The sequence below is a fragment of the Amblyomma americanum genome, chromosome 2 (assembly GCF_052857255.1).
Source record: "Amblyomma americanum isolate KBUSLIRL-KWMA chromosome 2, ASM5285725v1, whole genome shotgun sequence".
NCBI classification, from domain to species: domain Eukaryota; kingdom Metazoa; phylum Arthropoda; class Arachnida; order Ixodida; family Ixodidae; genus Amblyomma; species Amblyomma americanum.
Window position 1 is genome coordinate 14,582,117 of NC_135498.1, and position 27,544 is coordinate 14,609,660.

The 27,544-nt window shown below is 44.4% G+C and overlaps 2 protein-coding genes across 2 annotated transcripts in view; both read left to right on the forward strand.

Moving 5' to 3' along the window:
* Positions 1-2: 2 nt before the first annotated feature.
* LOC144120622 (uncharacterized) lies at positions 3-17,040 on the forward strand. The gene is made up of 5 exons (XM_077653218.1): positions 3-2,072; positions 4,131-4,375; positions 9,506-9,709; positions 11,063-11,177; positions 15,236-17,040. Exons 1-5 carry the CDS (start codon positions 123-125, stop codon positions 15,788-15,790), a joined length of 3,069 nt encoding a protein of 1,022 aa, XP_077509344.1. The 5' UTR covers positions 3-122; the 3' UTR covers positions 15,791-17,040.
* A 111-nt stretch (positions 17,041-17,151) lies between these two features.
* Rim2 (replication in mitochondria 2) overlaps positions 17,152-27,544 on the forward strand; it is a 43,711-nt gene continuing 33,318 nt past the window's right edge. The window contains exons 1-6 of the mRNA XM_077653221.1: positions 17,152-17,329; positions 19,918-20,193; positions 21,655-21,732; positions 21,896-21,996; positions 22,270-22,336; positions 23,433-23,713. Of these exons, the coding sequence (XP_077509347.1) occupies positions 17,289-17,329; positions 19,918-20,193; positions 21,655-21,732; positions 21,896-21,996; positions 22,270-22,336; positions 23,433-23,713 (844 nt within the window). The 5' untranslated portion in view covers positions 17,152-17,288. The remainder of the gene's footprint in view (positions 17,330-19,917; positions 20,194-21,654; positions 21,733-21,895; positions 21,997-22,269; positions 22,337-23,432; positions 23,714-27,544) is intronic.

Genomic DNA, 27,544 nt, shown 5'->3' on the forward strand with positions numbered 1-27,544 from the left:
AGTGCAGCAAATGTCCCTCTACCGACCTCTTTGCGCAAGCATGTGCAAGGTGCGCAAGGTACGCCATAGTTCTTTCGTGAGTTCACCATGCATTTCCCAACAGTTGAAGCAGTGACAATAAAATGAAGCTTCAACTGTTTGCGAATGGGCGGTTAATCAGCAGCAGTTGGCGCTTTCTATCTCCCTCGAGTTTTTGCTCTTGTAGCTGCGTAGCCGGCTTCATTGGCCATAGACGTCCGAGCCAAGTTTTAGCCACAGCCATAAAAAATGGTTCCGTTCCCTGTGCTGTGCGCTTGGAGTTGTTGAAGCGAACAGATTGTAGTTGGACTCGGCAGTTAAGAATATTCAGTCATTATGTCGGTGACTACGCTCTTCGTAACTTAACGTCTTGGACACAACATAAGAAACTTCGTGACATTTCCATTTCTCGGGAGCACGCAATGGGAATTCATGTGACGGTCAACCTCGATGTCGAACCACTGACAGCTGATCTTTTCTTTCCTCTCGGACTCACCGCTGGTACCTCTGTCGGTATTGCAATCGCTGCCCCACCTACATCAAAGGCCGACGAGCGTAAGGGCACCTTTTCCTTGTGTCATGCTCTCGTGTGCGGCAAGAAGGTTCCCATTGGGAGGAGCAACGTCGGCAGAGGCTGCGATACTCCCGATATTCCAAAAGGGCTACAGGTCCGCTCACCCTTGGTGAACGGAAAGCCGTTATGTCAGCTAAAAAATGTACGTAAAGGAGCTGTGGACCCACCGCCCCTACCACCGGTTACAAGGCCAGCAAAATCGGCGGCGCGCCCAATTTCGATACCACTGACGACGTCGGTCCCTAACGAGTCCAGTAGTACGGATACGATCATCGCGAACGATCCTGACGAATGTAAGAAGGCAATTGAAGACATCATTAAAACTTCAGAGCCTTCTACCAAAAATGTGTTTGAATGCACAGTGTGTTCCCACCGGACATTTGACAAGGAAGAGGCTGTGGAGCACTGCCAGTCACATCTTGTTTCCAGTGGTTCGGCAGGAGCGTCGAACAAAGTGACAGCGAGTGCCGCGACACCAGTTGTACAGAAGCCTGGGCGTCGTCCTACGAAGGAAAGGTTCCGCTGCAGCACATGTTCCATGTCGTTTGTCTCTGAGCAGAGTCTCCAGGCGCACCTTCGCACCCACACTACTCGTGGCGCTACGGTGGCCTTTGTGTCTGCAGCAAAGAATGGCAATGAAATTCAGCCCTGTGGTGAATCGGCGAAATGCGTGCCAAATTCCTTTGCAGACAGCAGTCCGTCTTCCCCACAAACTTGGCCCCCTCTTATTCCTGATACGATTTTAGATGAGTCATGTTCTGTCACTCCTGACATCCACGACAGTGAGATTTACCGCTGCCCTGGATGTACCCAAAGCTTTGCCTCAGCGGCTGAACTTGATACCCATCGCCAGTCAATGCACCAAGGATCATACTTTTGCCACCTCTGCGGTGAAGTGTATAATGAGCCCATCGACTTGGAATCCCATGTGACGGCAACTCATGGAAAGGGCATTTGCTTTTATTGCACTCTGTGCTTGACGGTTTTCGTTGGTGAAGAGTCCTTTAAAAGCCACCAAGCAGAGTGTGGCGTTGCGTGTGCTACTTCCAAGCAGAGAAGACGAGAATTCATCTGCTCCCGCTGCTCTTTCATTACGGACACTTATGCCAAGCTGTGCAATCATGTGGCCGAGAACCACCCCAACGTGCCTGTGCAGCGCTGTGATGAGTGTCATAAGCTGTTCCTTCATACTGCCATGCTTCAGCATCATTATGCAACAGCGCATTCAAATTCAAATGAAGAAGTCACCCAAGGAAACAAGAAAAGGACTGCAATACGTCTCTATCCGTGTACATTCTGCGACCGTGTGTTTAAAAGTCGCAACGGCATCCGAGCCCACACAAACATACACAAAAACTTTCGGCCCTATGAATGCCAGAAGTGTGGTGCTTCACTGTCATCACTGTCAAATCTTCAAGCACACATGATCAGCATTCATGGCAACCCTGGTGATAACGCTAAGTGTCCTCACTGCCCCAAGGTCTTTCATATTTTCTCTAATCACATATTGTGATGCTCAGACCTAAGAGGTACTGGCCATCAGTGGTTTTAATTTTTTGTGTGTTGAAAACCAATATGTCCTTGCATTTTGCGGCTATAGCACAGTTCTTGCATAAGGCCCTAAAAGGAATTTGTTATTGCATAGGCTGTTGAATCATATAGTAAACCCCTAGGTTGAAACCACCGAGCTTTTATTTGTTCCTAAAGTGCAAAAAGAAGTTTAAAAAGGGACCTGGCAATTTAATCAGCATTATAATAAGCTACTGTGCTTAATTAGCTGCATTCTATTTTTGGTTAGTTAGCTTAAAGGGATACTGAGGATAAGTTTGCCTGTATGAATAGATTACAGTGTTCTAATGACCAAGAGGCTACTTTCACATCAAACAGAACTTATAGTAGCTAGAAAAGGCCACAAAATAAAGTACAGCTAAAGCTTTACTGTAAAGTACAGTCAGTTTTGCAAGTAAACAGTATGCATAAACATTCTTTTTTTATAGATCTCTGAGGTTAGTCTACACTGCCATCCACTTCCAAAATGTGATCAAGAAGTCCATTTCAGTGTAGACGTCACAAGTTTGAATTGAGTGGCACGAAATTTTTGAATGAAATTTTTTCAGCTATAAATGCGACTTTTGCTGACAGAAAACCATGGACACACCCAGAAAGAGCCATGGAATCAATTTTTACGAAGAACCAATATTTGATGGTGACCTCCGTGAACCTTTAGGTGTGCCATCTTAGCCAGCAACCTATGCGATTAGCTAAGCCGACATGACGAAGCCAAACAGTTGGCTTTTCTCATATATGCTGCATGAATTAATACTTCGGTTTTGGTTAGCTCATTCTTGATGTTACATGTCACACAAAGAAGAAATGGACAAATGAGGAACTTGTGCATATGCTGCATGAAGCTTGCCTATTAATATTGAAGTAAGAACGTCATCACAGATGGTGTCAAGAGCCAACCTGAAAGAATACAGATGGCTCTATTAAAAATTCCTCTCCTAAAAAATGCGGCTAAACCTGCATGAAGTGCAGTAAACTTGGCTCTTGAACTGGCATTTCTGGATGTAGTCGAGTGTTTGAATGAAGCCGCATTTGTTCACCCTTTAGGTCTATCACCTTGCAGCTACAGCTGTTGAGCACTCATAATCGGTTCATTTTGCTGCAAAAGTATATGGCAAGTACAAGTACATGGCTAGAAAATTGGGACCATTTGGTTCTTTGGATTTTTAAACAAAGGCATTGAGGGCAGTTTTGCTCTAGTTGGATACAACTTAAGTCTTCAGGGAAGCTCCGCCCATATACAGTACCACCACAAAGAATTTCTCCACAACAGAAAAGTAGTTCATATTTACCTAAACTTTTGTTACCTAAACAAGAAGCTAACCTAAAAAAAAAAAATTATAAGCTCTAGAATTTTGATACCTGCCTTGTTTAAAATAGTCAAACATTGAAAATCTAATTTCGTTTACTGTTGTGGTTGGCCAGCGGAGTAATACAGGACGCCGCAGACCGTGGCCCAGTATTAATAACTGCTGTTTTTTTAAGTTATATCCTCTTATAGTGATCTGTATAAATACAGGGACGTGACCATCACTTGGACAGTTGGGATCACTGGTGCGGCAATAAGTCTGAGCATCACCTTGCAAAATGGAGACAGATTTCCACAGGGCAGGCACAAGGTTTTCTGCCAGCAAGGCTGGGACATTTGCAGAGGAATCCTTAGCACGCCTTTTATAAAGTGAAAAACCTCAAATCTAGTCGAGTCCAATAAGGAGAACAGATAACTTACGAGCAGCGTAGTTGATTCCAAGGGATGGAAACTATCCAGGGATGGCAGAGAGTCAGGTAAGGTCAGGAAATATGCGAGGATGGGTTGGCCACAATTGGCACAGGACACAATACCTAGAGGATTTTGCCTCTTTATTCTCCACCGGACAATAGCCGGGCTGATAATGGTGATGATGAGCAAAGAGCAGTGTTTTACTGCTTTATTGCCTTACATTAATAGAAATTTTTTCCTTGTTATGCCCAGGTTTTTAAGCTGATGCGGTCACTCAAGATTCACATCCGTGCCATCCACAGCCAGGAAAGCCGCAAGCAGTGCTCACTGTGCGGCAAGTTGCTAGCCACAGAGCGCAAGCTGCAGCTTCACATGGCCCTGACACATTTTGGGGATCCTGTTGACTGCCAGGACAACACCTTCTCACTGCTGCGCCCACAGAAATGTGAACAGTGTGATTTCAAGAGCTTCAGCTACGCACGGCTCGCAAGGCACAGGTGCGAGCCATTCCTTCCTCAGTTCGTCAGCACTGAGCATTGTTGGAATGTGTTGATAACTTATAGAATTTTCAGGCAGAAAGGGCTGCTATGATGCACAGGAAGGTTACTGCTAAATTTATACAGTGTATATGCTAATTTTTTTGTTCGTGAAACAGTCAGAAGACAGCAGCTCTGCTGTTTACAAACAGGCTTGCTTTGCTACCGAATCGAATAGAATAATTTGGTTAAAAACCAAACCCAATACGAATCGAATTGTGAAAGAACTGAATTGAATATTTGTATGCTTATTTGATACTTTTGTGAATATTCTTAGAATTCTAATGAATATTTATGTGAAACAGTGAAATGCTAGTGGCGGCACTATAAGTCATAAAATTAAAGCTGCAGTCATCGAAAGATGATCTCCACTATGGGACATGCCACATGAAATCAGTATAATAACAGTCATCTCATACGCACAGAATAATTACGTTTTGCTACTGATATCGACAGCTAACAAACTAGCACTAAATCTGAGCTGATGAGAGTGACGAGAGTTTAAGCCATGTCCTCCGATTCAGGCATGGAGGCAGCGTCTGCTGAACCCTTCTGCATCGCCTAATCTTGAAGGTCATATGCTAGAGCATTATGAATACAACCACAAGAATGGACTGCTTTGCAGCACTGAACCCTCTTTCTGCACAGACTGATCCGATTTAAACTTTGTTCCACTTATTTCACAATTAATCGAAAACTTTTAGAATGCAATTGATTCATTTCAAAATATTTTGAAAGTGCATTATTTAATTTATTTAGCAAATTGAATAGAAGGATATTTTATTCGCTATTAGAAACTTTTGAGTATTCAAGCACCCTCAAAAAATATATCGTACGATAGAGTCTGCGAGCATGTTTTCTAATCTTGGTGGCCTGCGATGACACACTCTTCTTTCAACAAGATAGCTCACTACTGGATCACATAGCTAATAATGCAAAGTTAGTTATTGACATCATCTTACTGTGTCAGAGCCACAGCTGGCATGCCAGCTGCTGAAGCCATGTGGTACCCAAAGTGAAACCATGACTTTCTTTTCTCCATGTTTCCTCCTTTGCAGCGATTGCACACATTATTGCGACATAGTACTTAGTCTGCTTGTGTGTAGCCCCAGCTTGTCCAGTCGATATAGAGTCAACTATGTTTCTTCCTCAGGTGTTGTGCTTTGCAGTGTCTTGGTTCAGTCACATTTACTAGTGTAAAACTTGCGAACAGACTTGGCACTCAGATTTCACTCAGATTTTACTCAGAATGTGACACTCAGAAGTTATTGGCACTGTGCAGAATCTAAAGGGGGCAGACAATTTGGGACAGCAGTGCATGGAATAATGCCGATGTGCCCGTTGTTGGCACAGACGTTCGTGACATGTCATCTGCTTTCGGCACTTTTGGCACTTTCGAAAGCATCTACTCAGTCGCAATGTCTATTACCAGACATAGAAAGCAGGGTTTCCATATGTTTCCAGCTAGATGTATTCAAAAGAAGAAATGAGGTAAAAAGGGAGACAGTTTGCCAAAGCAATAATGTTTCCGCTTCAATGCTTTAGTAGCCGCTCCCTGTGGCAGGCCCCTGGGATGCGCACTTTTTAACCCACATTTGTAAGCTCTTTTTATGTTTGGCTGTGCGCATCCTAGCTTATCGCGTTAGTGTATATGGCACTGCTTCAGTTTTCTACCAGCAAAACTGACGCGTTATATTCAAGCGAGGAAAACTGAAACCTTCAACACAATGTTGGTTGTTGTAAGTGTTGCCACTTTCACATGAAAACATTGTCGTTTGTGCCTCATGAGACTGTGGTGGAGCCTGTAGTGCTGTGTTAAGACCTTTGAATACTTTAATACAAAGTAGAATGGGCAAGCAAAAAGAAATTAAAATAAAATTGCTCAGCATGCATCGCCAATACTTTATTTAGTGAAACCCCACAACACTTGCTTAGTAATTATAGCATATGGCTGCCGGGTTGTAGGACGCGGAATGGAAATCCTGCCCATGGTGGCCATATTTCAGTAGAGACAAAAAGCAGAAACGCATGTGTGCTGTCAGTCTTGGTGCACATAAAGAACTGGTGGTGATCGTAATTAATCCAGACCCTCCACTATGGCATCTTTTACAGCCAACGTGCAGGTTTTGTTTCAGATGTTAAAATCTCAGGCCACTGCTAAATACAGCAAACGCAAGTCATCTGTGCACAATTGACATTATGTATATGATAGCAACTGCAAGCAGACACTAGACATTTTGATGTAGTATTCTTCCGCTTCCTGTTTCCTGTGTAGAATGGGTGAAGCCATTGACAAGAAAGCGAAAACAATGAAACATTTCTGCCTAGAACGCATCTTATGTTGTTCATCAAGAAAACACAGTTGTGTCTTCAAATCAAGTACCTTCAGAAAGACAACTGTACAAGTCATTCTTGCAAACAGCAATGAAAAGTTTTTGAAAGTTGTCGCAATGCTATGATTATTGAAAGCTGAATGGCACTGTTATGCGTTGTCTGGTGCAAATGTCACGCCAGATGTCACTCAAGCCTGCATTGTAGTGCCACCTCCTTAATGCACGTTCCCCATAGATGCAGCAATTTAAAGCATAAATGGTTAAGAAGTTAAGATCTATTTGTAAATGGGAACAGAGAGGACTTTTTGGGATGTTGTGGCATTCATATGGCACTGTTGGCATCCTGAAGCTTTAGGGAGCAGTGGGAACTCGCTTTCTAAGGGGAGGCACAGGTCTTGAAATGAACATTTTTATTACTAAAGATACCGCAATGAAATTCAGTGTGTTTATGTTTTTCTTCTTCCTGTTTTCAAAGATATAATTACTTTCAGTATATCTCAATTAGTTCCAATGTTATAGGAAAATAACTGAAGCCAAATTAGTTAAATTCTTATGGGTCGTTAAGACATCTTCTTTCTACGTTTTTTGTTTTCTATTGAAATGGGGCTGTAGTAAAAGACCTGCCATCTAGAGCTATGCTAATTGTATTGTTGTTGAAGTACATCATAATAAAAAAAATGTTAAACATTATCCAAGCACCATAATTATGAAGTATGGTTAGGTGACATAATGGTTCACAAAATTTGAAATGTTTGACTCTGGCAAAGAAAATCGCATAGCTTCATAGTTTAGTACTTTCTGAATTTAACGATATATGGTTAATTGAAATTGCATCATAAAAACATAATGAAAACTGCCTTAAGGCTAGTTATGTTGGCAAAAACGCGAAGCTGAGGAAATCGCATTTGAAGTGCACGCCAGCCATCCAGAGGTCATTGTAGAGGCTTCAGAAAACAGTGAAATGCAGACGTTCCAAAAATATTTCACAGTAGTGAGTAATACAGGGTAGTGGGGAAGGGGCCCAGCTTTCAAACAAAACCATGATGGCAACCATCAGGGACGTGGTCGTGGGAAGCGAAGGGCACGAATTCCTGCCACATTTCGCTCGAAATCGCCATTTCGGGGCTTTGTAGGTGCCAAATATATAGATATTTTAGTACTTGGAGGTCGCATTTAGACACTGACACTTTTTAGGTTGGAACTTTAGAGTGTATTGACCCTGAATATGCCATGTTTGCAAAATCAAAATTTTCGCTTTTTTTTTATCATTTTAACATCCACCTCTCCCCTTAAAGGGACCGACCACTGACCAAATCATGTCATGAGATTATGGTGGAAATGCAGAGGTCATGCTTCATACTAAAAGAATTGAGTGTTGCAGTATCAAAGAAAGAAGGGTTTATAATTTCAATTAGGCATTGAAAATCGTATAAAAAGGCATCCCGCGGTGAAAGCTGCTATTATCGGTATATTACATCGTGTGACCGCATCTAGGTAAAATTTCGCTGATTTGTTTTAAGTCCACAGTGTCTTTTTTTTAAGAAGTGTTTGTCACGTTTTAATATTTTTTATGCTCTCTCCATGCGCCCTTCGATGAAAAGCAGCTTTCCCTTTGCATTGCCGACCATGTGTTTTTAGCTTTTGTCACTGAAGAAAGAGAAGCAATTGCACCGAAAAATGATTGAGCTGGGACTCGAACCACTGCCCCTTGGTCCTGAGCCGTGTGCGCTACTCCTTGACTGCTGAGGAGTGTTCTTCTGACTTGGTTAAGAGGAGGCCTCGTGTCTGTTTTGTTTAATAAATAAATAAAAAGAATATAAGAATAATAAAAACAAAGAAAAGGAACATTGCACGTGTCTGTGAAGTGATATGCAAAAAAGGACGCCAGGCCACTGAAGGGACCCATTAATGCTATCACTTCATATCCTCCCTTAAGGCGGAGCCTAAATGTACCCTCAGTTTTTTCATTTTCCTTTGCTTTTTTCTTTGCTCTGTCTTCAGAATGAAGGTCAGCTTACAGTGCAACTTAGTTTATATTCTGAGCTCTATGCCAAAATACTGTTCTGTTTTGCTTCCTGCATAAAGCACAGAGATTTATTTTTTGATTAGCATTCAACATTTTAGTGGATTTCACTTTGTAACCTACTACATTTTTTCAAGGCTCATTTTATGCTCGTAGCAAGAATGCGAAAAGTGCATGAAATCGTGATGCCTACGTGTATCACAGGGCAGTGATGCATTCGCAGCATTCGATGAAGCAGTGAACAAATGAGTGAATGAAGGATAAGAAGCAGCACATGAGTGAGCGCATGCAACTTGTGGCAGTTCTGTGCATCCTCGTGTGATGTCACATCCCGCTGAACCTGGAACTTCTGGCAAAAAAACAGCGCTGTATTGAATACTATTGGGCATATCTGCTGCAGTTTTGTCACTCCCAAGACCCTGCGGAGCATTCTCAGGAAAGAAAATCGAACTTGAAAACTTGGTGTCCGTATTCCTTTAACTCCAGTCCACTGTTGCAGGTGAGGCAACCTTTATCATAAATATACAGTCCATTGGGTTTGCTTCTTGGCCATATCGCATGGCTTGTTTTGCACCGTCAGTGTTGAAAATCATCTGAAAGTGAGAGGAACTCTAGACTTCTTTCCTCACTGGAGTGCCTTGCGACATAGCTACCTTTGGGGCTATATATTTTGCACAAAGGCTGTACATATTTTGTCACAAGCTTTGGTGTGACCTTGGAATTTTATGCATGCAGGGTGACTCACACAGGCGTCTACAAGCACCAGTGCCCCGAGTGCGGCAAGAACTTTGTGGTCCGCGACCAGATGACACGACACATACAGATAGTCCATCGCAAGATGCACTTTGCCTGCCCTGATTGCCCACGCGTGTTCTACTCAGAGAAGCTCTTTCAGCACCACCACGATGCCCACCGCCTGGGGCAAGGTTTCCCATGCACGTGCGTCCTTTCTGCTTTTCAAGGACATACAAAATGTATCACATGGTTTGGGAAGTTGTCGGAAAATTTTACTGCTTGAAGAATGCTGTCTAAGTACTGTTTCGCAGTATAAGTTCTTCTTTGTTAAACAGTAAAAAGAAACTGTTGTACTCAAATAAACATTTTGTGTACCAGAGGCATTCTAATCAGCATTAAGAAAAAAAAAACTAGACACAAGTCATAAGCACATGGCATTCTCTTTAATACATAGTATGTGATCTTCGTCCGGAAGATTTTTTAAAAATTTCTCTGTGCAAACTAATGGCTAGTTGCACCCAAGTATCATGCGCAAAAAATGCGCACAAGAAGAAAGGCTGACACAGGACAAGCACTGTCCTTTGTCCGCGTTTCTTCTTGTGCGCCTTTACCAACTCGCCCAACTCAACATTCTTTAAGTACAATGCTCGAAGTAGTGTTTTACGGCCTGTATTGCTTGAAAAGTAATTTAACATGTTCACTCAGGCAGTGATTTTCGAAGTCCTAATCCCTGTATGCAACAACACGCAGAGATTTGCTTGGGCACGGTGTCACCCACCATTGAACTGCTGATGAAACTTGCTTTTTTTGTGATGCCAACAGATTGCAATAGCGACCTTTTTGCGCTGTGGTTTTTGCGAGCTGTTTGAAACTTTCTAAGCTATGCCGCAGCTTCGTCATATGATTCAGTGTCCACATAGCTTGCATACACAACGTGAGTGTCCAGTACCCAACAGACCACAACACAGTGAACATGTTAACATTTCCAAATGCCAGAATTGTTTGGTATTGTTGAGAGGTAGCAATAACGTGTAACTATCACTTGTAGAGAATCAATCCGAGTGGCTGATTTTACAGGTGGCACCACCTGCCAGGCAAGGAAGCAACCGAAGCTAAGAGGACCCAACCTCAATGGATGGGAAAGTTGCATGGTCCCTTCTTTGCCCAGCAGGTGGTGTTGCCTGTCAAGCCAGCTACTTGGCTTGCTTCTCTGTTAACAAGAGTTGCAGCTGACTGCAGTTTCTAAACGATTCTGGACAATCCAGGCAAATGCTGATGTTAAATTACTTCTGACGCAACATAGACCACAATATGCTACTTTGTGCATAGTGTTTAGGTGCAAATGTGCCAGTAGCTTGCACAGAAATTTTTCCGAATTATGCAGTGAAAAGGAACCCACAGAGTTAGGGATGACATTAAAGTGATAGCCTTGAAGGTTGCTCTTCCACAGCTATTAACGAGTCAGGTGCTGTTTCCAACCTTGGAGGTGATTTTATTGCCTATAGTATTGTTGGTTGCTTAATATAATAATTTTGCCTGCTTTTTTTTCTTTTTCAGCCTCTGCGATAACTTTTTCGAAACCAAGGCTGCATTTGACCATCACAGCCAAAGCCATGAAGCGAACCTCCCTCTTGAGTGCCATTTATGCAAGAAGCGCTTCAAGTTCCCGCAGGTAATGGTGGTCTGCCACAAGAAGCGCTACCACCTTAGCATACCACTGTCGTACATACCCTAGCTCCTCGCTCGTTACTACTAGTGCCATTAAAGTGCACAATGAATGCACGTTTTTTGTTAGAAGCATTCATCAACTGGCTGCTCAAGTGGATCTTCCTCTTGATGTGCACTCATTACTGTCTGAGGTTATTACTGGTGCAGCTTGTTAAGTCAAATCTAACTGAACCGCGACTTCATAATATAAAGTTGCTACCAAAATTCCTGCAGTGATTCTCATGAATGCAGCAGAATTTATCAGTTCATCATGGTGCTTATTGCTATGCAAAACTGAGCGCTAAAAGTGCAATGGCTTGCCAAGAGCACGCTTTGCAGCCTTCACTTTGTGGTGGTACTCCACATCTACGGTTTGGCTTCAGTTGCAGAAGGATGCTTTTGTCCAACTTCGGTGCACTAATGTGACAAGTCGTTTGCAAACACTGCAGTCTTCTTGTTTTCTTGTAAATATGAGCAAATGTGCAACCCCGGTAATAGCAATTTTGCATTATGAATGCTCTCTATTTATTTTATTTAATGTTATTTAAAACATACTGCAGTCATTGAATACCAAGCAGAAGGGTTATACACGATTAAATGCATGCATGCGATGCAGTGCTACCATGAGCAAGCAACAAAACAAAACAATCAAAAGTGCATTGGAACAAGAACATAGCAAAAAGAGAAGGAAATCATCAAATGGGCAATTCAAGACAATGCTTTCCGTGCACGTTCTTCAAATTTATTTGCATAAACAGCAGCAGTATTCTATTGGGAGCACATTCCACAGGGTGATAGTGCGTGGGCAAACGAGTTCTTAAAACTGTTAGTACCTGCAAAGTACGGCTCCAAGTTGTAAATATGGGTGTGTCAAGTTCGACGAACCACGCGATGATGAATGAACAGTTCCAAATCGACGCTTATTTGGTGATTGTACAGCAGAAACAGAAACTGTAGTCTAGCAGGAATTCTTCTGCCTTCTAATGTCTAAATGTTGTTTGCAGTCATAAGAGATGAGGCCGAATCTAGTTTGCGGTATGAATTGTATATCAATCGAATGGCTTTTCCCAGTATCATTTCTAGTCTATTCATGTAGTTTTTCAAGTTAGGGTTACATGCCACAGACCAATATTCCAGCTTTGGTCTCACAAGGTATTGTATGCGAGCAGCTTAACATGTGAAGGGGCTCTCTTTATGATGAAGGAAACCTAATTTTCGAAGGGCTGATATGCGTATTTTGTTAATGTGGCTTGTCCAGCTTAAGCGACTAGTGATCGTGACACCTAGGTATTTGTATTCATCAACCTGAACTATCGGGCATTCTTCAATTTAGTAGGCAAATTTAAATGATGTTTTCTTAGTTACCTGCAGGAGGACCGATTTTTCGCTGTTTAATTCCATCGACCAAAGTTTGCAGTAACAGTAAAGTTTTTGTTGAAAGAGATTTGGCCAGTGATACAACGAATAGTTTTAAATAGAACGCAGTCATTGGCGAACAGTCTCTTACCGACAGACGCAATGTCAACCGAGGCAGCGCTATCTTAAATATAAAATGGGTCCAAGGACATTTCCTTGGAGGACCCCTGAGCCAACACGTAGAATTCTAGAGCAGCCATTGACGTGAGCAAACTGTTTTCGATTAGAAAGGTAGGCTTGAATCTATTTCACTATCTGTACGGGAAGACCAATGTTTTGAAGCTTTTGCTGTGAGAGATACAGTCAAATGCTTTGCTGTAGACAAGAAATATCGTGTCTATTTGTTCGCCCGTATCCATTGAAGGTGCCACTTTGTGAATGGTAGTTACCAGCTGAGTGATAGCCGAAAGACCTTTGCAGAATCCATGCTGGAAACAAGACAAAACTTTGTTTTTGCCGAGAAATTCGAGCATTAAGTTGGATAAGACATGTTTCATTAGTTCACACATGGCCGACGTTAAGGAAATCGGTCGATAGTTAATGTTACTAACATTAAGACAGTCACCTTTCTTCAAAACCAGAATTACCCAGGCTATTCGCCAATCATTGGGAAGAACACAGTACCTCAGGGATAACTAGAATAAATGAGTTAGAATATGAGCCAAAGGTTCCGCATAATGGCGCAGGAATACGTTAGGTATGCTATCGGGTCCTACAGGGGTCTTCACCTTTCGGTTAAGAAGCATATTAAAAACACCTTCGTACCTTATGAAATCGGGTGACAGATCAGGGAGAGAATGAAAATACTGATTAAAATAGTCTGCGATGACTATCATGTCACTGGTGATGCTGTTCTAATGAAAACAACTATTCTAATGAAAGCGCTACATTATATTCTTCTTATTACTTAAAAATCTAAAACTAATTTGAAGGCAGAGATTCACATATGCCGGTATGCAACCTGAGAATGATCTGCTGCAAGGCATTTTTGAAGCACTGTGGTATTTTTCACTCGAAGCTAGCTCTGGCAAACTGAACATTGAATGATATCAGTCAAGAGACCAGAATGAATTCATAATGAGGTATCATATGTGAAACAGTTATTCTCAAAATTAGGACTTTTCGCATAGGTACTGAAAATACACAGTGTACACTTTTTCAGCGTGCTTTCAATGTGACTTATCTGCTCCTCTGACATTTGAAGACTTTGAATCACAATAATTACTTCAGAAAGTGGCACAGTCAGCAAAGACTAAGCAAGCAGTATTAAGAAATAATGTGCTTCCTATTACACCAGCAACCTTTCCATCTCTGACTTTTCTGGCAAAGCAGCTTTGTTTGTATTGCTGAAAGAGAGTATAAAAAAATGATGCTAATACTACTATCCACCAATTATGGGCAACATATTTGGGCATTCAGTTCTGCTTACCCACAGTTTAAGGATTGGAATTGTGCCATTTTAAATGTGTGGTATTGTTCATGTTTATATGAGTAGAGCTTTAAAGGAGTGGAGACTCCAAATTTTTTGTAGTGTGTAGTGTGTATATGATATTACTAAACATGAATCACTATGTGAAATTCATCAGCGCTGAATAAATAATTTGTCATTTATTTTTTTTGCTCTGTAATTAAAGTTTCGGTTTCAGTTTCCAGACTATGGTTGCAACGTCACGAGTGAGTGTGAGATCATGGGAAGCATAAAAAAGCTGCAATATAATTGCTGCTTTGTCATTTTAATCCATTCAAACTCTTACACTAAATTGCTCCAGGAGCTAAAATGGCAACAAGGGAACAAAGAGCCATTATATTGCAGTTTTTGTATGTCTCACGTGATCTGGTGCTCACTTGTGGCATCGCAGCTGTCTTTTGATTGCCGAAACCGAAACCAAAACTGCATAGAAGGATAAATTCAATTATGCCGCTGCGGTGGCTCAGTGGTTATGGCACTCGGCTGCTGACCTGAAAGACGCGGGTTCGACCCCGGCTACGGCGCTTGAATTTTGATGGAGGTGAAATTCTAGAGGCCCGTGTACTGTACAATGTCAGTGCACGTTAAAGAACCCCTGGTGGTCGAAATTTCCGGAGCCCTCATAGCCTGAGTCGCTTTGGGACTTTAAACCCCCATAAACCATAAACCAATAAATTCAATTATAAGGTAGGTACTGAGAGTAGGTGGGTTTAACATGGTAATCCATGTTTACCTATGTATTATGCATCATTCAAAAGCAAAAATTAGACACAAAAATTTTGGTGTCTCTACCCCTTTAAGGAAGCCACTTAATATTGAAAAAAATAAACAATTTTTTTAGTATTGGCAAAATTTTTCTTTTCTCTTGGAAGTATGTTGGAAATGTCATGAGGTCACATATTTTTTCACGTCTCCTGTGATGTCGCACGATTGTCACTTGCACTGGGTTCAGCAATAATAGAAACTCAGCTAATGCGACAACACTGTTATGAAATAATTATTGCATGTATGTGAAGTGCACGTTGGTATTTGTGAGCGATTTCATGTGCAATGTAGGGAATAAAAAAACAGTCGAAATTTGGTATGGGGCTGCTGCAAGTTTTCTGGAGTGTGTCTAATCTTGGGGGATCTCTCGACAGGGGCTGAGTATGCATCGGCGGTACCATCACGGCAGGGACACCGGGCACCCGAGGTCCTGGAACATTGGAGACCATACGTGGCGGTACAGCTGCGATGTGTGCCACATCCGCTTCAAGTATCAAAGCAGCCTCGCCGCCCACCGGCTCAACCGGCATGCAGAGGTCGAGCGGCTCACCTGCACCTACTGCAGTCGCAGCTTCAAGACACAGGGTGTACTGGCACTGCACATTCGCTCACACACAGGGGAGAAGCCACACGTGTGTCCCCACTGCAGCAAGGCATTCAGCATTCCAAGCAACCTGAAGAATCACATCATCACACAGCATACCAAAGAGTTCAAGTTCTTCTGCCCATTGTGCTCCAAGGGAGCAGTAAGCCAGGAGAAGCTTCGGCAACATCTGCTTCAGTCGCACAAAGCCGTTAACGTCTCCACCAGCAAAGTAAGGAGAGCAGCATCGAAGACTGGTGCATCCATGCCGGAGATTCAGGACCTAACCATAAGTCAAGTGGCTATGGATGACGCAGCCTCCATTTTGGCACAAATCGTGATGTGAATACACAAGCAGGTGTTCAGTGTGGCTTTAATTACTTCGCAGGCTTGAGGCATGTCTCTTAATAAGTTAAGTCTTTGCAACTTTGACTATCACATAAAAGGTTTATGCTTGAAAACGGCAGAAATAGATATGACTTGGTAGTAGCTGAACATTGTCAGATAAAATGCAGACCAGAAATGCGCCGTTAATTTGTTATTTTTCACTTAAAGAAAAATTACACGCTGCAAGTTGTTTGTTGCATGTGAGAAGACATCACTAATGATTTTCTATGTATTGCTTTCTGTTTCACACGCAGTACATTATGTAATTGCTTTGAAATTGTACAAGCCTGATGGAGGGCAGTTCGTATTTTTGTGAATGCGCCATGCACAGTTCCTGGGACCTCTTCAAGAAGTTGGAAAGACGGTAAAGTGAGAGCAGCATTGCTGCTGACCATATGCAACACATAATAAATTTTTGTTGTGAATGCAATGGTGCCTTTGCATGTGCCTGATATAACTTAAGGAAGGCTAAACTTTTAAAGCATACATTTCTATGCATTCTTTCATTTTAGTTTTGTTGTTTGTCAATAGCGAGAAGTTTCCATAAATATAATGAAGTTCTGGCAGTACCCTAATGGATAAGCATGGCCTAACATTTAAAGTTTGCTGTACAAAAATTTTATGTGAGATTTTCGTACTCCTGTCTTATAAGACGCCTGCATTCCCTTTGACTTTACTTTCTCTCTGTCCTGCATTTTTCTCCCATATTTTTTTTTATTTTTACTTTTCTTCTCTCTTTATTTGTTTGAACTTTTTTTTATTTTTTGCTAGACTTACACACCTACCTGGTCCCTCGTTATATCATTTGTTTTGGCATTTGAATCATTAGAGCTGCAATGAAATGCCATGTATCCGGCCGGCGCGTGCGGCAAAGCCAGCTTGCTGGCATCTCGAAGGGTTACGAGTCCTAAAAATATGGCCTCGCGAAAACCGCAGCAGTGCAGTTGCAAGGCTCCAATCCAAGTTCCAAGTTTAGTATGGTTGGGCCAGGACAACCGCTCTCACTTCTACTCTCTCGTTGCCACTGCATGGATGTTCTGCTTATTTTTATTTTCGTAGGAAGACAACAAAAAAAGCGGCAAAAATATACTGCTGCCCTCTTTCGCATGTCGGTGGTACTAACGAGGAATTTTGTGAAGAATAAGCATTGTTCAGTGACTTAATTGCCTATAACAACTAATAAAAAATAAAAATATCGTTTTATAATATAAAAGCATTTAAGCGCTTCGCGACTCGTTTGTTAGAGGGCGTCTTTTATTCTTGCTGCTCTGGTGGTAAACATTCCTCCACGTGACCTCAGAGAGCCAATGCCAGCCTAGTGTTCACGTGCTCGCCAAATGATCGGTAAATCAGTGGTGCCGTGAGATGCGTGCTCGCAGCTCGGTAAAAATTTTCGCTAGTGTGTTCAGGAGCAGCGTCGAGTGTTGTCGTGTGCGGATTTATGTGTTCTGGATGGGATGTCTCATTACGATGCCATAATACACCTCTTGGCTGGAGGGTAAGTAGTACCCAAAAAGAAACGTTGTAGCGTCGGCGCAATTCCGAGGCAACCTTCGCCGCGACTCGACCGCGACGTAATCCATGCTTTCAAACGGCGGTCAACGTCGCAGCTCGCCGCAAGGCGCAGTCTGTGAGCCCGCAGAGATCGCCTTCGGAAGTGTTTCACGTTGTGGGTATCAACTCCACTGAGCCGCTGGCGGTGGAATGTTTCCTGCACAATACCTTCCAATAGGGCTCTCTCCTCCAACTTAAGCCAGTCAGCTCGCGTCCTCCGCACCCAGGCGGACGACTGGTTAGCGCATTCTGTTGGTGTAGCCAGCCCTGCATTAAAGCGATTACTTTTGCGGCTAAACATAAATCATGTTCTAAGCAGAGAAATTCTATTCAGCAAGTAGCTTATATCCACCTATCGCAGCCTTTGGATTTTGAATGCCTCCTTGTCTGACACGTTTCAACATGTTCTCCGCCAGTTAGGGCACGTTGAAATTGCGTTCTTCCTGTGGTACCAGCTTTTTTTTTTTTCGGTGAGCAGCATTTGTAAAGTGCCGAGCAGTTCTGGACTGCAGGGTGCACTGTTTTAGTTTAGGAACGGCCACACGGCGTACGGTTGCCGTGCGGACGCTGTGTCGGTCACGTTCGCACCGACTTGCCTTCGTTCATGAGTCGCAGCGGCCACGAGATTGCTTTTGTTGTTGTTGTTTGCTGCTCTATTTTTCTCGCGACCTTTCATTAACTGCTTGGAATCGATGAATGGGGTTTATTAACAACGCACATGCATAACAGTGCTGAACTTATTTTTTTGTGTATGTTAATATCGGAAAGAAGTTTGAAGCTACGAGCGTTGGTTTGAAGGACGTTTTATTTCGGGGTTGTTAGTAACTTCAGACTATGGAAATTCTGTAGACAGTGTCTAGAGTATCGTGTCTCAGCTGTGGCTGTGAACTGCGTTTCTGTTCGTTTTTTTTTCACCCCCTTAAGCTCGGTAACTGGCGTCATTTCTCACCAGCGGTGAATGCCCTCAACAGGATATCGGCCTGTCTGCACCGGTCGGCGTCGCATATGCCGGCTAACGTTACGATTGAATGCTATCCTCGACGCTTCTGAGAGAGACGCCTGGAAAACCTCGCTGGCGCCAGTTGCATATTCTTTTTTTCTTTCCCGCCCAGGTTACTTGTTCCTTTTCCCCGCCCTCGCCAAGGTCTTGTTTATTGCACCGGCGTCATTCGTCATTGAAAACGGGCTCCCTTTCTCAAGGGGAATGCGGGATCGGCCAAGTTGTATCAGCTCGCGTACGCGCTAACGTTTTACTAGAGCGTGCAACGACCTGGCTCGTACGCTGTTCCATAACTAGGGCGCACGCAACGGTTTTAATTGCTAGTTAACTGTAAACGCTGCGGGTCGAGAAGTGCCGTTTGTCGGGCAGACATGAGTGCATGCCAACTGTCCAAATTCATTTTTGTGCCCTCTCGTGCGGAAAACTTGTTGTTTGCGTAAAGCACCGCGTAATCAGTAAGTCCTGTGGAGTTCAGGGTGACTAAAGTGCCGCGCGAAAAGCGGTGCGGTAACCAAGGTCGCTGTATTTTTTAAATCATTTCATCGCTGCCGTGTGTATATAAATCGGCCTTGCCCGCTATTAGTTCGCGTAGCTGCCAATTCATACGCAAGGAAAGCGCGCAGACGGTTTCGCTTGGCCTGTTGTGGTCGCGCTCGCCACAACGGCGACAGAAACTTTCCGGTACATTCATTTGCATACGTCGGCAGGTAAAGAAAAAAATCTCATTAGGTAAACGACTGCGTGACGTGGAGCTGCCTTGGAAGTCTCGAGTAGGTTATTGTTTTCGGGTTTTCCTTGCTGGAGCGTAGTGGCGGTTTTCATTGTTGCTGCATTGAAAACCGCGCCTGCGGATATGCATTAATGTATAGCAGCACTCGTGGCTGTCTTCGCGAGGTAGCATCGCTTTCTGTTCGGGTGTGGTGACATTACATTCCCATAACGTTAAATTTTTAAAGTATTTATGTACTTTTTGCTTGTCCCGGTAAAAATGCTTGAGGGCGCCGGGGCAGCCGCATTTTCATGAAGGCGAAACGCCCGTGTGCTCTACGATGTCGGTGCACGTTGCAGATCCCCAGGTGGTCGAAGTTATTCCCAAGCCCTCCACTACGGCACCTCTTTCTTCTCACTCCCTCCTTTATCCCTTCCCTTGTGACTCATTCAGGTTGCCGCTGAGATGTGACAGATACTGCGCCATATCCCTTCTTCAAAAACCAAAACCAATATAGTTAAGAAAAAAATATTGAAGCAAAGATGGTTGCCCACGCTTCATGTCAAAATTGTATGACTTGTTGATCCGATGTTCCGAAGTGCGTTGAAAAAACTCGGATGTGAATGAAACTATGTGTGTAACATGAACTTCTGGAACCACTATGTAAGGTTTGAATGGGTTTCGCTGTACAGAAGATTGCAGGTTTCGTTTCCACAGTGGCCGCATTTGGATAAAGGAGAGATTTGATTACATCGGATTTCGATAGAGAATGCCACACTTGATCAAAAAGCAATTCGTTAATCGGGCTCTCGTTCTCATGCAGTCTGGGTGGAACTGCCGGTGCCATCGCCACCTGCCCGCTGGAAGTGGTGAAGACGCGACTTCAGTCGTCGGTAGCCAATTTCCACTTCGTGTCTGGTCCCGGTGGCTCCCCAGCTGCCGTCCAGTCGATCGCTGTACGCCTCGGCCTCAACGCCGCCTGTACCACAACATGCACCCCATCCTCGACCGGTGGCAGCGGCGGCTTCACCACCTCGGTGATCAACGCCAATGGTGGCACATCACGGGCACCCTCCATTGGAATATGGCGCTGCTTGAAGTGAGTGTTTGCTTCCTTGTTTCGCGAACCATACACAGATTCTTTCACCGGGGCCGAGTAAAGCAGCACATACCAGAACCTGTGCCCTTAGGTCCGAAGCGTGGTGACCAGACTAGTCAGTGCCCACCGGTTATAATTGTGATTGGCTTCTCTAGTAGAGCCGGTTTGGGACAGTATGATCTTGCACATATTTGTTTATTTATTAATATTTTTATCACAATACCCACAGCACAAACATGGCATTACAGATCACAAGTCTTTCACCATTGGGGCAGAGGAAACAGCCTTAGTCAGAATTGACGTGTGCTGCCTTGCTCTCCTCATTTTTTGTGTGGCAGTGAAGCGGAACTGTCCAGTAAATGTTTGCAGTGTCAACTTTCAAGTGCTGGAGATTGTGAAGTTGGAAAGCCATTTGTGGTTGGCCGAGCTTAAACGTTCTGCACTGTATGAAATGTCTAGTTTTCATATCAGAGGTCGTGCTTTTTTTGCACTGTGCTGCTTTGTGGTATTTAAGATGGTGGCATGATTTGTTATTAGCTTTTCTCTGTGGTGTTGTGTTTTTAGGAATGCAAGACTGTCTAGCAGCTCAATGTTGTTATTGGCTCTGTTACTTGTATTGCCTTTGAAGCAGAGGCTTAATGCATATCATGTGCACTGCTAAATGCATGCATCTTAGTTCCAACAGTTAAATCTAGGCCTGCCACCTGCTTGGACACTCTGCATTTCTCTGCTTGTACTACACTTGTGATATTGGTCTAGAGTTGGTCTCAAGTTGTTTTAATTTTTTTTATCAAATCTTCTTTAATAGACACGTTTACCATTCTAAGCTTTACACATTTCTTGAGAGCAAAGCACTGAAAACACATTTGGTGTGGTGCATGCTTAAATCCACTGCTCTGGAACTGAGCAAATGCAGAGTGCACTATCCAAAGCACATTAGCGTGATGCGCAACTCTTACAGACACTTCATCTCCGTGGCATATCTTGAGTGATAGCGATATTAATCCCACTGCTGCCTAGGTAGAGTAAGCTGAACTTGAACAGGACTTTCTAATCGCTTAATTTCCAAGAAACTGGACCTTTCATGATGTCGCATTAAAACGTTGACCAATGCCAGTCCGTTGCTAAGGACTTCACTGCATCTCAGAATGATAATTGCAAAAAGTAGTTTAGTATTTACGTAAACGTGTGAAAGCAAACCACTATCACGCAGTGAAGTCATCACGTGTGATAACACTTGTACTTGATTGATTGCCATGGCGGTGTTCTTGGTACAATTCCGGTGCTGCTTCGTGGGCGGCTGTGCAGCTGTGGGTCTCCGCAGTGTCATTTGTTGTCTGCTGCAGCCACGCACTCACACAGGCACCCTGCTGCACTGGGGTGACGGCTGCTTCGACGACTTCTAACACTGATGTTTTTTCTCCCCCTCTTCTCTCTGTCTTCATCCCCAACTCAACCCAGGCAAATAGTCGAGATGGAAGGCACCAGGGCTCTTTTCAAGGGTCTCGGACCTAACCTGGTCGGAGTGGCGCCTTCGAGGTACACCATTTTTGACAGCCGCTGCCGCTGCTGCTGCTGCCGCTGACCGGGGCATGCGCAAGCGCACTCTCCCCCCATTGTCCCCAATATTTTGCCCCCTGAGTCTTCTTTCAGCACAGCTCCCACTCACACAGTTCTTGCCTTCCATGTTTTGCCACACCAGGGCCATCTACTTCTGTACATACTCCAACTCCAAGAGCATCTTCAACGAGCTTCTCCCTTCGGATACTCCCATTGTACATATCTGTTCAGCAGCCAGCGCTGGTAAGACTCCTAGAATTGGGCGTAGTTGCTCAATAGCCTCCCTTTTCTTAACTTACTTTTCCTTCTTTTTTTCTTGCAATCCTGTTGCTCGTTCTTTTTAACACCACCGCCATGGTAGTCTTGCTTGTGTGTTTTGCCAATGCCCCGTGCAGCGAGATTTTGCTTGTGAGTGCTCGGTGCCTTCTGGATAAAGTGAGTGTTGTTGCGCTGGTTGTCTTATGCGCACATTGGAAGCGTAGATCCATGGTGTGCCTGCGCCTGCTGTCTTTCCAGGCTTCATGTCTTGCACGGCGACCAACCCCATTTGGTTTGTGAAGACGAGGCTCCAACTTGATCAAAGGTGAGGAGAACTCCAACAAAATTGCACATGGAACCTAGCATGAGGGCTATGTATGGAACATTGAGAGCTCCTCTTTGTGTCACTCAGGCTATGGTTAAATTTCTTGCTGAAAGTTCCACTTGGATGTTAGCTAGACATGCCTCCTTTCAGCTTGCTGCCGTCTGGCCGTGCATTATGAGGCTATTTGAAGAAGGTTCGCTTTTGTGTTTACAGCAGGTGCATAGGTAACTACGGTTACCTTCAGGGTGCTCCAAGAACAGTGCACAATGTCAAGCTTGTATAAGGCGAGAGAACTGGATTAGCTGGTACACTGATGTAATAGAAATAATGGAAACGGCATGCATGCTGACAACTATCTGTGGCTATGAGTGCAAGGCAACTGTAGATATCAGAGCAAGGTGCAAAGGTGCTTGGTGACAACTTATATAAACAAGCGCTTTGTGTTCACATGCTCGCAGTCCAACCGCACAAACCTTCTGGCATCACTTCGTGTTTAAAACTTTTGCATCATAGCCGTGGAAAGTTGTCAGTGAGTGTAGTACTCTGCACGTGAGGCTTCATTTGAATTTCATTTCTGGCTGGTTATACAGCATTTAGTGCGGTAATTATTCCCCTAGAGACTTCATATTGCTGTTGTTGGCTGTAATGTAAGCTGCTGCATTCTTTTTATGGCATTTTCAAGTTCACCTGTGTTGTCGCTATGTCAGGCTCACATAATTTTTTGTAAAACATTGCAGAGTACAAGTACTTACCTTTGGTGTTTCTTGCTCTTCTGCACTGTGATTTTTACATTGCCAGTCCATCGTGGTTACTTTCACTATAGAGATGTAAGCACCTTTGGGCAAGCACATGCACAGTATAAGTAGGTGTTATAGGTGGAGTAGTTTATTCCCGTATCTTATCGAAGCTTAACAGTGTATCGCTGTTGAACTTGGACTAGTCCTGGCGATTTTGGGTGCATAGTGGCAGCTGTTGGATAGGCTGCTGTGAACAGAATGTTTTAAGAGTAAACGTGTTGAATGGTGGTGATCCCTTTTGTGCTTCCCAGCTAACAATTGTTTTTTTTTTTCTTTCTTCCTTCCCATGCCCTTGGCAGGATGTATGGCAGCATCTCTGCCTTTCAGTGTATCCGCGACATCTACCAGAGGCATGGCCTGGTGGGATTCTACAAGGGGATCACGGCGTCGTACTTTGGCATCTCGGAGACCATCATCCATTTTGTCATCTACGAGTTCATCAAGGCTCGACTGCGACAACGCAAGGAGTCCTTGAGAGACTCGTACGACCCCGACGTCAAGTCCACCCGTGACTTTGTACAGTTCATGGTGGCCGGTGCCATCTCCAAGACCTGCGCCTCCACCCTCGCCTACCCCCATGGTGAGTGCATTTTCCCCCTTTGGCTACTCCACTTCTTTGCAGGATAGTGCTTGAGTTTCTTATTCCGTGCCAACTGAGCAGCTGTTGGTAGGGTTGGATGCAGCTTGCACTAATTGCAGGTTTCTTTTGGATCGCAGCCTGATCTTAGCAGGTGCAGCTTTTCGTTAGTAAATCACATTCATTTGTTTTGGTCTTTTACTATGGCCTAGTGTATTATTGTTTTTTACATTGGGACTTAATGTTGCCATTCCAATGCACATTCTGATTAATACTCTATGGTAAGAGGTCTGCAGTCTAGTGCTTTTAAGCTTTCAGGTTAATAGCAAGAATACACACAACAAATGGTAACTAATTAATTTTCTTAGACGCCTTTATGTCATTCTTTTGGTATAGGAGTTGCTATATTATCATGGTATCTCCTTATACTGCAAGGTGCGCAAGGTTTTTTCTATACTCTGCAGTTCGGTACAATCAGATGTTTTCTCCTTTGCTCAAGTAGTCATAGCTGCATTCAGCGCTGCTCATTGTCCCTTGGTTATGAATTGCAAAGAAACCAGGCACCAAAACGAACAAAAGGAGTTGCACTTTGCAAGCGACATAGGCTGCTCTGACTTGAATGTATCCAATGTCCAGTTTAATATGAGTGGTTTATTTCACATTAGTAACATTATGGCCTTCAGCGTCTGAGGTGCAGCATAATTCACTGCATGGGAGTTTTCTCAAAGTGGGTTCTGTCATCACTTAAAATTAGGGCCATGTGTTTTTGCATGCGCACACTCCTTCTGAACTGCGTAGCAGGTGTAAAAGATTCTGCAGTGTTCATTTTTGTAGCCATAGTAAAATGGCACTTGGCCATCTCATTGAGAAATGTTCACACTGCCCCTGTTCTGCTACTTACCTTGTATGTAACTGCAGCTTCATTACCTTGCTGATAAGATTAACTGGATGTTGTTTCTTCAGTAGGTACTGTGTAAGGACCAGATTTGTACCTGTTGAAAATTGGTTTTGGGGGAAAGGAAATGGTGCAGTATCTGTCTTGCATATTGGCTGACACCTGAACAGTGCTGCAAGGGAAGGGATAAAAGAGGGACTAAGAGAAAAAGAGGAAGGAAGAGATGTAGTGGAGGGCTGGGGAATAATTTGGACCACCTGGGGATCTAAGCCTCTGGCATGCTGTGCATGTCAGTAGCTGTTCATGTTTACCTTTTCTTTAAATATGCCCTGCTGCCCCCCCCCCCTCCTATTTCTGTTGTAATGAGGAGTTGCTGGGCAGAGTGGCATTCTAGTTTTGCTGCACCCACCTTATTACTCTGTTTGCTGGGTTTTTAAAGGCACTTTCCTAAAGTAAAAATTATGAGATCAGTGTGGCACCCACATTGGAGGAATAAGCACTGACGCTCCCTCGCCCCTCTTTACTTAAATTAATCGTTCCATCATTGCCCATTTTGAGTTTTCAAGTTTGGTGCGCCACGCTTTAGCTCCGCTCACACTTCTGGTTTTTCATATTTGGCGCCACGCTTTAGCTCCGCCCACTTCCGGCGTTTTCAAATTTGGCGCCACTTTTGCCCCGGCCCCGCACACACTTTTTGGACATTGTTGCCTCTAATTAATTTCCCCCACATACACCTTATGATTTCCCCTGCGAGATTTTTTGATGCTTTATCTAATGGGACCATTCTTTTTCTTATAACTCAATTCGTTCCAACGTTATCGTGACAACACGAAATCGCGAACATAGCCATACAATGCTTACGCATTAATAATTCCCAGATCATGCCCCTTATCTATTTGGTGCTTTCCTTTGGTGTTGGTAGGGGCGCTTTGCTTTCAGGGAAGTTGTGAACCCCGCCAAGCAGGACCTATTGTCACAGTTGATAGCCTTCGCGACGTCCAAGCAGTGCTGCTCCGTGTACCTGTTCTGTGCATTGTGATCCCCTGGCGCCGCTGCACGTGATCTGTCTCGGTTGCTTTGCATGGCCTCCTTTTTCCGACCACGCGAAACCCGCTCTCTGCTTTTGTTTCCGGGAGCTGGGAGTGCTTCTTTGTTCACTGGGACATCGGTTTTTTTTTTTCTGTGCAAACTTTGGCAGACGCTTGCTTGAACGAGAGACGGGGCTTCCGAGAATAGCGCGCGGTCTCCTCCCTAGATAAAACGCAGTTGCGAGCATTGCACTGTTTGCCTTGCAGAGGCGATTTGGAGAGAGGTGGTGTGGTCGAGTGAGAGGGATAGTTCGCCGCTGCTAACGCGTCGTGGCGAGCAGGAAAGGGAAGAAGGCATATCGGGAAGTGGCGGGGAATACATTTGCCTGGCCTACAATGCAAGGCGCCGCTATCTCGGGCTATCGGCCTCTTCGCGTTACGCCGACTCGGCTGGAGATAGACGTAGGGAGAGAGCGTCTGGTCGTCGTAGTTAAATAAGCTCGTCACTGTTTGGTTCCTTTTTTTTTTTTCCACCACCAGGCATATCTGGCGCGCCGCGAACAGTTTGTTGCTGCCTGATTATACCTACCCTCACCCCCCCCCCCCCCCCCCGCCCATGCGTCCCCCTCACCCCTCATGGAAGGCAAATTGCGTCGCCCTGCACTCGTGAGCGCGGAGAGTGTGCAGCTGTGTTATCGCTCTTATTTGGTCCCTCCGCGTGTGGTGGGGGAGGGTGGCTGTTGGAGGCGTACTTAAGCGGTGTGCACGTGCTTTTTGTTTTCGGCGTTCGTTGAGCTCGGGACGACGGTGAAACTGGCGGCGCGCGCTCTACTCTCCCCCCCCCCCCCCCTCCTCCTAGTGACTTGTTTACTTTCTTCTCCCGCTAGTCTCGGCGGCTCCAATAGTCGCAGCTAATGTTTTCACTGCGCCGTATGCACGAGCAGCTCTCGTAGCATTGCACCGGTACTCGAGGTTGTTTGCTCGACTTAACAGCGCCGCGCACTCGAGCCGCGGGGTGGACGCTCGACGCGCGCACCAAGTCACGCTGCTTTCGGCTCCGCTTGTTTGAGAGGGGAGCCCGGTTCCTTTTATCGTCGCGGTTTGCTTAAGCACTTGTGTTTTCTGCCGGATATTGAGTGTAGCAGTTGTGAAGCCCCTGTCCTCCCGATCCTCGAGCTAGTCTTTCGTTAGTCGTAAGTTGTAGCGCATTTTGCCCCATAGCCTTTGTCGTCATCCTTGGAAGGAGGCATGTCTGCACCTCGTCGTTAGGAGGGTCGCCTGTTTGCCTATTTTCGTCCGCATGGCGGAAGCTTCGCCCTTCTCTGCGTAGTAACGCTCCGCCTTAGAGCCATGCCTCGCGCCGATCCGGGATATGTATACTCATGGTGAAAGACACATACGGGATACGGACTTACTTTTACGTCATTCATATATTGCAATTTGGCGCGTTGTTCCTGCTCGCCTCGAACAGATTGGGGCTTGACAGTAACCGAGGCAGTGGCGTCTGAGAAGAGTCGCCGAAGTTGCTGCGGTGCTCCATGCCAGCAGGCGAAAAAACGCGAAATCACGGATTTTTTTTTTTCTTTTACGGGGCTCACAGTTCTGTTACACTATGTCCTCGCGACAGGAGGAAAAAAAGGAGACTGTTTATCACCGGTAAAGTGTCGGTTAACGGTTTGGCGACACCAGGATCGGTATAATATAACGATCACTTGCCAAATCGATTTTTTTTTTTATTCCCCATCTTTCGCCGTTGGCTGAAGCGACGTCACGCCCTATGCTTCAGGCGTCACTTCAGCCAATGGCGAAGGACGGGGAATTTAAAAAAAAAGAATGGCTTGGAATCGGCTGTCCCAGAAACGAAAAAAAAAATAGAAAATAAAAGTGGACCTAACAAATCAGAAAGGAGAG